The sequence below is a fragment of the Rhododendron vialii genome, chromosome 2a, assembly GCF_030253575.1.
Source record: "Rhododendron vialii isolate Sample 1 chromosome 2a, ASM3025357v1".
NCBI classification, from domain to species: Eukaryota; Viridiplantae; Streptophyta; class Magnoliopsida; order Ericales; family Ericaceae; genus Rhododendron; species Rhododendron vialii.
Genome location: NC_080558.1, coordinates 2,823,310 through 2,837,283, shown reverse-complemented (window position 1 = coordinate 2,837,283; position 13,974 = coordinate 2,823,310). Strand labels below are relative to the sequence as shown.

Sequence of the window (13,974 nt, the reverse complement as noted above, 5' to 3'; positions counted from 1 at the left end):
CATAGTACTTGCAAAATGTCAAATTTCTTCACCATCTCAGTACTGAAACATAGAATACCATTAACCTGTACAAATAAGAATAGACCATAGCTGAAACATAGAATACCGGTTGTTACTGCTCTGGATAACACTGTATGAAAGAAAAGGGAACAAAATACAGCTACAAAAACAGCAGAAATGAAACAAGTGAGATGTAGGAGATAATCAATCTATTTACACCAATTCACCGAAACACCTTCAAGAGCCAGATTAACACTCCGAGATGACAGAGACCCTTACAAATTTCCGGTACAGTTTAAGAGTTCAATTTCCCCGCGAAGAAGTTCATATTATGGGGAAAACGGGATCGATAAATGCATGGGGCATTGGATCAGGGAGCCAGAGTTTTGCTAGATGATGATGAGACGTGGTGAGCCGATGAACTTCTTCAATCAGCCAAATGCTGGCTTCGGCTTTGCAAGGATGGATAACAGTATCCAACGGTCTATCTTCATCCTCACTGCCGATTCTCATTCTGTCCCACTGTTTTAGGAGAATGTTGGTGAGGTAATGCAAGGGCTGCCCGTATAACTTCTTGATGGAATAGCCCAATCCCGTCCATGAGGTGAACGGAATAACAGAACCACGGTGGGTTGGGATTGGGATCTGCTTCATGTAGTCTTGATACATTTGCGCCCTTCTGAACACTGCCTCTGCATTTTACAATACAAGTTGATGTGAAGCAGTGCTTGGAGAAAGCAAGGCAAGTCAATAAGTCATATGAAGCGATGATTACAACACAGCAGAGAATGCAAGAGAAAAAAATTAAGCAAGTTTCCAACATTCTAGCCCCCTATTCTTGAATCAAAATTCGCCTCAGATATGTTTTTGCGCAATAGCTGATATGTTTTCTTCATACTGAATGACATTGGAATGAGCTAGAACGAATTCCTCTCCATTTGGGTTGGTGTCCAAATCGCTTACAGAATGGAAATGTTGTGTACTCATACGATTTATTCGAGATGAACTTGCTATTGCAAACCAGGATGTTCCTAAATTCACTCCCGTACAGCGAAAGAAACAGATGTCAATTTCTTCTTTCGTGTAAACCAAGTGATAATCTTTCTGCATTATGAACTGATTGAAAGGGTAAATTCAGTATTAGTTGCAGTTCTAGTTTGGGATTCACCAAGCTGATATGTCTGCAGATTTGTCACGCTACAAAGCCCATATAGGTTTGTCTACTTAAGGTCCATTTGGTTGAGGTGACTAATATTGGAGGAATATATTGTCCCTATAGGATTATTTTTTGAAGCATTGTTTAATTCGGGTCATAATTGTTTAACCAAACAATGGATGGTTGGTCACCCTGGATATATAGTCAAATCCGATGCTCATATCTGGTCAAACTATTGGGCCCTTACATTACACAGGGAGTTCTCAAGACTTGAGAATAACCCACTTCCAAAGCCCTTCAAATCCTGTGTACCCTTTTATCTACCGGTGTATTTTTGGCTATTGGATCATAAAAATAGGTGAAAGGATTCTCCTTTATTGACCATCATTATTTCTCATACTTTCTCACCATTTTTCATGTCATTTGGTTATCCCAATAGGTGAAAGGATTCTCCTTTATTTTCTTTTCTTATTCTTTCTCACCCTCCAAAGTGAGACTGTAAATATTTGAGCCAAGACACTGAACTCTGAACTCTGAAGATGGTCAAAGATTGTCATTTCTTGCGACATCGTTTTCTATGTAAGTGCTGTTGGGCTTATGTGAATGAATTTTCTCCATAAACAAAAAGTTAAATGGCCCAAGACCAATGCAAAACCTTCATTGTATTTGGATGGAAAATGTAAATTGAGAAGATGATGCAAATATGGAAGATACCTTCAGAGTCAGACTCTGTTTCTTTGGGAGGTAGATCAATTGTGATGTTTTTATTCAAATTCTTGCTGGCAGACCCAGATGATCCACCAACACCATGTGCATCACGAGACGAAGAAGGAGAAGAATCATCTGATAATGTGACATCCACCTCCTCCTTCCATGGAATTGGCCCCTCCATTGTTTAAAAAAAGAAATTGCAGAGACTGGGAGAGAGAAAACCAGATATTAGTTTGGTGCCAATGGTGGAATGATCAAAGAGTCACTTTGACTATAGAAGCACGAGAAAGGAATTGCATGTGATTGGTGATGAGCAAGAAAGGAAAGAAAATATACCAAGTACAATAATATTTGTTTCCTTGTTTTTGTTTGGTTTCCTTTTTCTTGCTACTATCTTATTTAACAGAATTGATAATGATACATATATAAATCTATACCGGTGCATACAAATGCTTATTTGGGCCTGTTTTTGGTCACAAAAAAAATGATCGGAACCGCTCATTTTGTTTAAAATACTTTGTTTATGGTCCTTGCAAAAAATAAGCTCAATCTGGTACTGGTAAGGACGTTTACAAAATATCCAACTTTGCTTTAGAATTCAGGCCAGAATTCTATGACAAAGTTGTTTTGTTAATGCTCTTACCGATATCGGATTGAGCTTATTTTTTGCAAAGATCATAAAAAAAAGTATTCTAAACAAAATTAGCGGTTCCGATTATTTTTTTGAGATCCAAAAAAGGACTAAAAAATCATTTGTAGTTGTTGGTACAGATATTATATTTGTACCAGTAGCACCACTCTTAATAACTTGGCCAGCTCTTAAAAAATATCATGGGATGCTTAAGGGACACCGCCACATGATGATGCTCCGACTATACATTCTGTTGTACAAATTAATGGTTTGTTTGATAACCTAAATTCAGCATTTAAAATTGAATCAATTAAGTAATAAGTGATTCAGTAGGTTTGATAACAATGTTATACATTGCTTAACAAATTAAATGCTACTCAAAATGTAGGCTAAAAAGTTGAAAAAAAAAAAGTAGTTTTGAGCTACTTAATTCTGGTTGAATTCTTGTGTACTTACATTTAATCACCATACCACCACCACCACCACCACCACTTCGCCGCCACCACCACCACCACCACTTCGCCGCCATCACCACCACCACCACCACTTCACCACCACTCCTCTATCACTCCATCACCACCACCACCATTACCACACTGCCACCACCACTACCACACCGTCGCCACCGCCACCACCACAATGCCACCATTGCACAACTATCACTCCACCGACGCCACTCACTATCACCATTACACCATCACTCCACCGCCGCTGCCGCCGCCATTACACCACCACCACCTCCACCGTTACATCACCATTACTCCACCACCACCATTACACCACTATCGCCAACACTTCAACACCACCACTGCCGCCACCACTCTATCACCACCAACACACCACCACCATAATCACCATTCCACCATTATTATAAGTACATCGTGACCATTAGTAAATTAAGAGAGAATTGGAACTTAAATTAATTTATCTTTTTTTAATTCAGTACTTAATATGTTTACCAAATAGCTTTTCAACTTAAAAAATTCAGCATTCAGCTTTCAGTACTTAATTTTTCCAGAAATCCTATTTGCACCGATGAAAAGGGGAGGGAAACGGTACCGACCGCCGCGCGCGGCGGTCTCCGGCCACCGGACGGCCGATCCGAGCTGCCAAGAATTTTATAAAAAAAAACCGAGGGGCCCAACGCGGGAATCAACGGCATCCGATGTGTGTAGGGTGCTTGATCTAGACACCCTATTTTTCGTGTATATACGGTTCCGTTTCCCTCCCCTTTTCATCGGTGCAAATAGCACCACTCTAATTTTTCAGTATTCAGTTTCAGTTTTTAGTTTTATACCCTACGTTAATGAATCTCACATGAATGCGTGTTGTGAAAGAATTGTGACACTAGATGGCAGTGTCCAAAACCACTGAATAAACTCACAATTGGCCATCAAAGGAAAAAAATGTATTCATGTAACAAGTCTCAATTGATTTCAAACTTAAAGGCTATTTTTGATTTGATCATGTTTGGTCTTTCTATTTTTTTCTGAAGATCTAGGCAAAGAAATACTTCTCCCTTCTCTAGCCTTGATTTCTGTTTTTGATTTTCTTCTTCCGTTCCAGTAATTTTTACCACAAAAAGCTAATGAGTGGTTAACACACAATATTAGACGTTACATTATTCCCTATGCACATTAATTATTTGGTGCAAACATTTAGAAACAAAATGAGAAAATCATTAATTGTGCTCTTTAGATATTATTAACTTCAATTGTACCAGAAAAATATATTACCAACTTAACGATTTATGATATTCACATACTATTTTGTGCTCAGATTTAGCTGTAGTTTTTTTTTTTTTGAAGCATAAACATATTGAATTGATACAAAAACAGAAAACAAGTTACAACAGAAACAAAAACAACTACAAACAAGAAAACAAACAAAAAAGCCGCAAGGATATTCGATCACCTTGAATTTGTTCAGACTAGCAACAAAATAAATAATGACCTAAAGAATGAATATGTCGTTTCATAAAAATAAAATGAATGAATGAATATGTCTGCTAATCAAGATGAGCCATGCATAAATAAAGTGTAATGATCTACCAAAATGAAGCTAAACAATGAGAAGATACTTCTGCATGTAATTTTGATAAATAAAATTGAATTTGCGGAGCTACAAAGACGAACCCAACTCCATATTTTCATCCACCAAGCACAAATAATTTATCTATTCTGAAGGTTACGAAGATAGTATATATTTTCCAAGGTAACAATTGAAAGATGCCAAAACAAAAATGAATTGAAAGTCAGAAGTAGGATTCCCGGTTGAGAGCAGCAGCAGCAGCCGCATAAAGTTTCTGTTTAACTTCAAGCAGCCTGATCCGAACTGATTAAGCCGCATTCAAATGGAGCACAAAAGAGGTGGCACAAAGGTCAAAGATTTCTTCAATTTCGCGAGATTTAGCTTGCCAAGGATTTTGTGTTCCCAAAAGTTCTTGTCGCGTCGCTATTCACTCCCAGCCGCACAATTGTGCATGAAGATTTGTGTGTTGCACACGGGTTTCTTGGAAAGAGAATAACACTCATCTTTAGAGATATTGCCTGACATCTTGGGGAAATAGCGAGCTTAAGCTTGTACGGCGTGGCAATGCTTTTCCCTTGGGCCTCTGCCACCCCAGCCTTTCCAGAAATTCCTCAATCAACCTAAAAAAAAAAAATGGTAATACATTGAATAAGCCTAGCTGGAAGTGAAACGGGACAAAGCAATTATAAAATCCTATATCTCTATCACGCTAAGGCTGCTTCGTGCATTTCATACCAAGGTTGGGCCTGTACCCAATCTACCCCTCCCGAAACTCAATAATGGGTACTCACTGGGCAGGCGTACAGTTTTCCTCTGAGATGGGGAGCGGTTTGGGTATTTTGGCTAGTCTTCTGTTTTCTGAGAGACTGGTCTTTTTTGGTATGCACCGTGGGGAAGTGTAATGATCCTAATTTTAATTTTTGGTTTCTGTGGTAATATATCTTTACTACCCCCAAAGAAAAAGAAAAGGAAATGAACTTACAACAAGAGGCCAAACTTTTTTACTTACATGCTGCAGAGTGCTTTCTGTGAAGACGCCAACTCACGATCTGGGAAGGAGTCTTCAAGTCGAAAACTCAACCAAACATAGAGGTCCAAAACCTTCAGTCACAAAACCGAAACAGAACTCAAGATCACCAATGAAAGTCATGAAATTATCCTTTCATAAAGCAGTTATGAGCACCCAAGCGTGAGAAAAAAGTCTTCAATCAGGGAATAAGATCTTATGTGATATAAAAAAGAAAATGGAAGAAAGCTGCCGTGCTATCAGACCAAAAATGGAATGGAAAAAAATCTTAAATGAAACGACATACCAATTCATATTCTTGTGCGAAACACTGCTAAAGTAAAAGGTAATTAGGGGCAGGTAAGAGGAACACAATTGTCTGGCAATAAATGAATAACAAGAGTTCCCACAGAGCCAAAGCACAAGCTAATTTACAACTTCAAATGGAAGAAGATTTCAACTCAACACTGTTCTTCTTTAAAAAGTGCATGCTATGTTAGAAAATCACACTAAACGACCATACAGGTGAAACGTGCCATAAGAATTCAAGTTAATCCAAATACTCCCTTAGAGTTCCTCCCACTATTTCTGACCAACTTCCATAGGTCTTTCTACAACGCAAAGTGAAATGTGATACTTGAAACCCAAAAAAATTACCTTATTCGTCATTCAAGAAACAGGTACAATGGAAAACATCTTCATTTCCAATAACCACACGCACCAACACACACACAAACCCAAACAAAAAAAATTCTGACCTTGTGAATAGATTCAAGCTCCTCTAGGGCTGTAGGCGTTTTTGGAACCTGAAGTGTCCCCGGCTTAAATATTTCTCGAAGCCGAACGATGCCCTTATTTGAATAATTTGTTGCAAACTAGCCAACACAGCAGGTGTACAGTATTAATCACATCATCCAGAACAAGCACCTAGATACAAGAACCAGAAATAAATCTTACCTGGGTGATACCCTGAGATGAAATTTCATCGTTCATGTCAACTGGACTACAAATCAAAAGTTTTAAAGGGTCAACAACTTGACAAGTTGAGGACATTAGAAAAAACAAAACCAACTTATAACTCCCCAAGGTTAAATTCAAAACTAATCCATCAAAAATCTAGCAAATAAGGTTCATATAGTGGTTATACATCCTAGCTTCACTTTTTAATTGGAAAAATACCTTAGATAACTTTTTTCCATTATCTCCTGTTACTTCTGCTTATGAGAACCCATCTCGAATTGGCAAGCACCAAATATTTCAGAAAACATAACAAAATACACCAATTGGATCAGTGGTATTGGCTTATGAATAACAAGTCAACAATAATGCAATTTTAGACATTTATAACACCCATAAGAACAATAAAAAACAGCAACAACGCAATATAAGACATTGAAGTATGGTTGGACGGAACAGTTGATGTGTTTTCCCATAAGAGTCGAGCCAATTCATCTTTAAGCTGCCTTTATAAGAAATTAAGAAGTTACCTAATGCAGAAAAGAAACTTATCGTGCAACCCCAGGGGCAGCTCATCAATTACAACGGCAACTTTCTGGTGACAGCAAAATGAACCTAGCAGTTAGTAAGAAATAGGCATTACAGATGAATTCGTCATTGTTATGCTGTAGACTTTGGATATGATTTGTTTGGGTTTTGATATCTATCCCCCTTAAGAAGCTCCATTGTCTATGATTTCTAGAGATTCAAATATTGTTTGTCACTTTTAACTGTTTTTCTTCACATTTCCTTTATTTCTTTTCTCTTGGTGAACAGCCTCTTCTGTACTTTCTTCATAGCTTCATGCCTAACTTCTAATGGGATTAATCTTTTGCTGGCCACGACAAAAAATGGTAAAAAAAATAGGAAAAGAAAAAACACATACCAACATTTCCTCACAATTTGCAATGAAATAGTTGGCAGATAACTTTGCATTCTCCAAAAAATGCTCCTGGGAAACAAAGAAAGGAAATGTTCAAACAGGACTTCATTTATGGGTAAGCCATATCAAAACATGAAAGATCAATGTTAGTCTACCAATATCTGGTGGAGGCCATTCTTTGGATGCAAACGGGAATACATATACAATAGGTCAAAGGTTGGAAACAATCCAGCACGCTGCGGAACAAATTGCACCTTGGTTTAGCAAACAATATAACCAAAATCCTTGTAGGTATAAGAAACACAAATCTAGAAGTGGTAGTGGAGAATTGATTTCAAAGTTTAATTTGGGATAATTCAAAGGAAGGCTCTATTTGCTTAAACGCAAAAATTATTTTGCAGAAACATTTTACCCAATTTCCACTGAGGTGGGATAACCACCTCTTTAATATATTTGTCAAATTTCTACCAAACACTTGAAAATATAGAGAAAATAAGTTTTTCGTGCAAAATCTTTTGTCGTGCAAAATATTTTCCGGTGCAAAATGTTTTACTTCAGAACAAACAGAGCCCGAAATAAACATCACCAAATGTAGTCAAGTGACATTTTAAAGCGCGAGGATTACTCCATCACCTCTAGAACAGGAGACTTGGACTCCAATGCTGAATGAAGTAAAGGTAGATCTTCTGCATCTAGACAAGTCACCTCCCCAACAGGAAATTTGGATCCATACCTGCCAGCTCTCCCTACAACAAAAACAAAAAACCAAGTTAAAATAATAGGTAAAACTTCATAGTATATTCCAGAAAAAGAAAGTTAAGGTAACACAAAAAGTCTCAAAACCACAGACAATGGCCCAATAGCACTTCCATCAATGGCAAGTCGGCAACAAACATGCAAAAAATATATGCGTGAAACACGTATTTTCTAACCAAAAGAGGCATTAGTGTAAGTATTTTTTAGAGGCATTCCTGATTTCAAAACAAAAGGGCTCATATCATGAGGTAAAGATTTTCCTTACATCCCACATTTATGATGGTTACGGGCTTACTGCATGGGGCATCATGGAACAAATGCCCCAAATTATTGTTAAGGTATGCCAACCAGGCTATCAAAGTTTCTGTTAAAGCATCCAACTCAATACCAATTGGCAATGAGAGAAAAGGCCGCCCATGCTTATACTAGTTTTGGAGGAGGTAATTAACCGATGTGGAACAAACTCTAACATTCCCCCGCATGTGCGATCCCTGACTTGCATGTGGAGAGGTAAACAAACGATCCATAACATTTTTGGATCACAACAAACAATGGTGCACTTATGGCACAAACAAGGGAGAACAAATTCTCCGAAACCCTAGCTCCGATACCATGTTAAGCATCCAACTCAATACCAATTGGCAATGAGTGGAGAGGCCACCCTGCCCAGGCTTATATACTAGTTTTGGAGGAGGTAATTAACAGATGTGGGACAAACTTGACCAGTGTCTTCTTCGTTGTTACTGCTCAAAATGGACCACAGACCTCTATTTTGTATGCAAATGATATTTGACCTCACCTCCCCAACAAACTGGCAGATTAGGCTTATACCTCCATAGAAACAGAAAAAGAGAATGATTATTTGTCAAGCCATGACTGTTATGGTAGCAGTTATTGCCAAAGCTATAAATGGGCTAAACCACAAATCACGCACAGTATCAGCGGCCTGATGGCTCCCACCATCGGTTTCATAAGAAACAGAATTTTGTGCACCGTTGACAAACTCCAACTCTCAAGCCACCATGTTTAACCCTTACTTGAAGTCATACTCCCAACACTTCTAATGACCAACCCCACTGTTGTCCCATAATGCCAACTGTAAACTATATTCATCTACCATTTAGATAATGCAGCATCCACCTTAACAGTCCACACACCATCCATAGAACTAATGAATACTACACACACAACTCTGAAAACCCAACCACCTGAAACTTTGGAAACTTCCCTAAACATGGAGTTAATGGTTCTTGCGATCCGAATTGAAGCTTTTATGATAGTTAAGAAGCGTACCTGCAATCTGTTTGATCTCAGAAACAGTGAGCTCCCGCATTTCGGTACCATCAAATTTTTTTAATGTTGAAAAAATAATTCTAGAAATGTTAAGATTGAGACCCATCCCAATGGCATCACTTGCTACAAGAACATCAAACTCACTGCTTGCATCGTTGAACATTGTTGCCTGCATTCCTAAGATAACAGATCAAATCAACGAAACTCTGCTAGCAAACCAAAAGGAAATTGACAAAAGACAACAGCAGAGATAATGGAGAAAGGTGCAAAAATCCAAGAAGAGAAAATAGTTATACTTGATGAAGGCAGGAATTAATACCTGTCTTGTTCGAGTTTCAGGTGGAAGTGAGCCATAAACTACAGAACAAAGATGCATTCCTCTATGTTCAATTTGTTTCTGACCACATAAAAGAATATGCAGGCACCATTAGAATCATCCATGGTTTGTAATCAACACCGCACCACAAAGCACAGTATGCTAGATAGCTGCTGAAACGCCCCCGTCTCGACAATTTCATCTCAATTCCCAAAACAAATCAAATCGAAGGGCAGTAGACTCTCTGTCAAACAGTTTTTCGAGCTCTGTAACCCACAATTTAAAGAACTCTTTCCGAAATTTTCTGTAGTTACAACTTTCGTGCATACCAAAAAAGTTTTAAATCATCTTAATAAACAAAGATTCAAGGCATACACGCATTGACCATTTTCCAAATACTCAGGTAAGATGACAGAAAATAATGGGCCTAAATGGTTATGTCCATGATGTGGAAGAGACAACAATGTTATCTCATAGGACAAAGTAAAATATTGCTGCTTGTAATCTTCACCTTTAATTTGTATATCATACGACGTGAAAAGGTTACAATGCAGTCACCAGTCTGTATATTAGAGAAAGACCCAAGAGGAACCTTCAAAGGAACTAGGGGTGAAAGCCTCTCGTAGTATTGAACCTAAAATATAAACATGAAAACCTACATTAGATGTGAAAAACCAACAACTAAAACGAAACATATCTAACAGTACTATAACAGAAGAACGTGCAGTCCAGCATTAAGTGCGTGCACAAAGAAACACACTCAGAGGCCAGAGCAATTGAATTACCTTTACGTTGTCACCAGTCACTTTAAGTATTTCTTGAATCAGAGGAACAGCAGCTGGATCTCCACAAAGGTGAAGCTCATTAGCAGAAATTCCTAGCAGAGCACGAGTAAAGGAGAAACCCCTTGTCTTACAACCTACCATCTGAAAGAAGAGAAAATGGTCACATAATAAACATAACCATGACAATTGTGAAAGAATAGTTTGGTATTGCTGGTTTCTCAAAGAGAAAATAAGAAAGAACTCAAAAAACCTTAATGAGGTGAAGCAACAATAGATATCACAAATGGCAGACCTAACACGAGTCAGAAATTGGTATTTGTAAAACTACGAATTAAACAAAATTGTTGCAGAATCCTGCAAGTGACAGTGAAAGGGCTTGTGCACTATGTATAAAAATTCCATTCCTCTAATTCTTTAGCGCCGTTGCCATATTAGTTCTAATCTGATAACTTCCAAAACACCCATGCTTATGAAATGCTCTTGATAAGATTTTGACATACCTGAATTTCATCAATAACAGCACAATCATAGTCCGAGGTCATATCCGCCATCTCTACAGTCACAGCTTTGTGCTTTGCACCATCTACTTCCTCTCTTTCTTGTCCAGTAATCAGATCACAAGGAACTTTTGCCTTATTCAACCTTTTTGCCACCTCCCATGCCAACAGTCGTAATGGCCCACAATAAACACCTGTAACAGACAAGACAAACCCGTTTTCAAAAATTTATATCTATCTTGCTTCCATCGAGATCTTGGCATTTAAGACGCACCAGTAGGACTGGACTCCAGTTGCTTCAGCGCATGATATGTTTTACCACTGTTTGTGGGACCCACATGTAGAACAACATTACGGTTCTTTCTTCGAGCATTCGGGTACCATGTGTGAGGCTGACTAGAATTGAAGATAGGAAATTTTCAGTCAGCATCAAAATAATAATTAACAACGGAGAAGATTAAGCATTATACAGATAAGGTTTGATATCGAGGTGTGTCGTTGAGGGCGAGGGATTTTTCTGTTTTTCTCTTTTCTTTTTGGGTGTGTGAGATAGGGAGAGATATCATCTTACCCATTGAAATGACTACTAAAGAACCAAACCTAACAAAAGAATGAAAATAGAAGGAAAGGAAAACAGTCGACCCAAGTGATATTTAAAATTTCTTTCGAAAAAAGAGGGGGAGTAAAAGATTTGAACATAGCAGTAAGTAATAAACTTTCATCTTCGAATAGCACGTGCTTAGAAGCAGAGTACTAGCCCAAAATAAAACTAAGCAAATGATCACAAACAACACAAAAGAATTGTAGAAAGAAACTCATATAGCACTAAGGCGGCTGTTTATGCTTAGTATTCTTACGTAAGGTCTGTGAAGTCTATTTTTGTAGCACTATTGGAACTGCTAAAGTGCCTTGAGCAATTACAACTTCTACATGAAGATACATATTCCAATTTCCAGGCCAGCCAGTCAGACTCCAAGTAATCTGTGATCGGAAAAGAGAAAACAAAATGTGAAAGATACATCAAGCAAAACGATCACTAACACGAAATATCAGATTGAAGCAAGTATATTTCAGGTTCTAATGAGAAGGAAAATGTCAAGCAATTTAAACTTTAAATCAGTTAAACTATAAGGTAGATCGCATCAACTTGGATTATCTTAGTGCCACAACACCACCAACAATAACAGAACCATCTAATCCCCAATCATTGGGGTTATGAGCGGGGGGAGGATTGGATTATCTTAGTGTTGAGAAAGAAAAAAATCATCCGTCATGGTAGTATAACCACCAAGAAATCCAAATTGTTTTGTGAACTTTGCCTAGAGCACTGTGCACAATGCACATGCCACCTTACAACCACAGAACACATACAGCATCCAATGTTAAGAATTATCTGCAAGAATTCATGATAATAGCATATAACACAGCCTGCTGTTTTTGCCATTGCTGTTGGACTACAATGCCTGCCTTTGCTATTAACTTCTAGTAGCAATACCACATGACCAGCCAACGCAGTAGAGTCACAAGGTTTCAACTGTTTTTAACATATACAATCTCTCTTCAGTGTCAAAGACAATGAAGAAACCAACTAATAACCGATGACTAGAGCATAAACATTAGCGGAACTCTAGGATGGGAACGAATTGACTGCAATCATATCACCACAATGCTATGCCTTAACAAACTATTCGGCAAGCAGTTGAGCTCGGAAACAACACCTAGAATCTCCCATAATCAATGGAATACTGTTGACGAAGCCATATGTCCGCGCAATTCCACCCTCCACCCTCCACCCCCCAACCCTTGGAAAAAAAAAAAAAACCTTCTCTCTTTTCCTCGTTCTGAGGCAATTTATTTCAAAAGTTTCTATAAATTTCAACAGCTAAATATATTTAGATGCAGTGACACCATAGGAAAACTGTAAAGGATTGGACACAAACAAGCACTTGGCATTTTTCTATAAATTTCAACAGAATGCACTTTTATCGTGAAAAATTCAAACTTTTTGCCTCTCGTTACTAAATATCACCGGGTTCTTTTAATTCAATAAAAAAAAATTGAATTCTTTTTTCAATGAAAATGCAATCTTTAAGGTTTTTCCCGGGCGGACCGAACAATCTTTTTGGAACAGAGCATTTATAACCTACGGTTTGCATAACCCACGTTAACACTCCTGCTTAGGGCGGGGTTCACAAGGCCAACACTTTCATTTGCTGTTATTTTCTTTGCAACCAAACAACACTACAATACTTCTTTCGAAGAAACAAATGAGGGTTTTGAGAGCAGTACCTTTGAGGACATAACGAGAAACCACTGAAGCGGAGAGTCTCCGTCGAAGAAACAGAGAGGCCATTTTTTTTTCCCCCGATTAGACAAGATTGTTTGCTTCCAAGGTACCTCCGATGAAGTGGGTATCAGACGAATTCGGAGGGAAACGTGGGGTGCGTCGAAAAGTCAGAGGTTTGTCGTAGTTTGGAGCCCATTTGAGGCGTTTGGTGGCGTATACTCCGAATCCTCAGACGCCGACTTCGGGTCTGAAGTAAGGAATATACGGTCTCTCTGTATGCGGTATGCAACGGGTGGAGATCAAAAAAGCAGGAGGGAAGCTGCTCGAGGCTTGGCTTGTTAATTAGGACTCATCTAGTAATCGAGCAGCTTTTGAGTTCGAGTCTTGGACTAATTTATTAATCGAGCCAAGTTTAACGCTCCAAAACTCGGTTGACTCAGTGACTGGAGCTCGAGGCTCGAGTTTTGGGCAGGTTTGGGAATATACGGTCTCTTTGTATGTGAATGGGTGGACCTTCGGCAATGAGGTGTAGAACTTTGGAAAGAATTGGGAGCATCTCACTCAAGGCTGAAAACGAACCGAGCAGCCTACGATCTATTCGAAGTTTAGTTTGTTAAGGCTTGACT

The 13,974-nt window shown here is 38.5% G+C and overlaps 2 protein-coding genes across 2 annotated transcripts; both read right to left on the bottom strand.

Moving 5' to 3' along the window:
* Positions 1-5: 5 nt before the first annotated feature.
* Positions 6-2,220, bottom strand: LOC131310483 (protein RDM1-like). The gene is made up of 2 exons (XM_058337527.1): positions 1,871-2,220; positions 6-692 (listed from the first exon to the last, which is right to left on the bottom strand). Exons 1-2 carry the CDS (start codon positions 2,046-2,048, stop codon positions 325-327), a joined length of 546 nt encoding a protein of 181 aa, XP_058193510.1. The 5' UTR covers positions 2,049-2,220; the 3' UTR covers positions 6-324.
* A 2,355-nt stretch (positions 2,221-4,575) lies between these two features.
* Positions 4,576-13,738, bottom strand: LOC131310479 (DExH-box ATP-dependent RNA helicase DExH16, mitochondrial). The gene is made up of 16 exons (XM_058337512.1): positions 13,351-13,738; positions 11,919-12,042; positions 11,336-11,457; positions 11,065-11,255; positions 10,565-10,705; positions 10,291-10,413; positions 9,783-9,860; positions 9,464-9,632; positions 8,048-8,160; positions 7,570-7,650; positions 7,418-7,483; positions 7,023-7,087; positions 6,493-6,538; positions 6,294-6,410; positions 5,539-5,630; positions 4,576-5,149 (listed from the first exon to the last, which is right to left on the bottom strand). The coding sequence occupies exons 1-16, from the start codon at positions 13,412-13,414 to the stop codon at positions 5,035-5,037; spliced, it is 1,707 nt and encodes a 568-aa protein (XP_058193495.1). The 5' UTR covers positions 13,415-13,738; the 3' UTR covers positions 4,576-5,034.
* Positions 13,739-13,974: the final 236 nt, after the last annotated feature.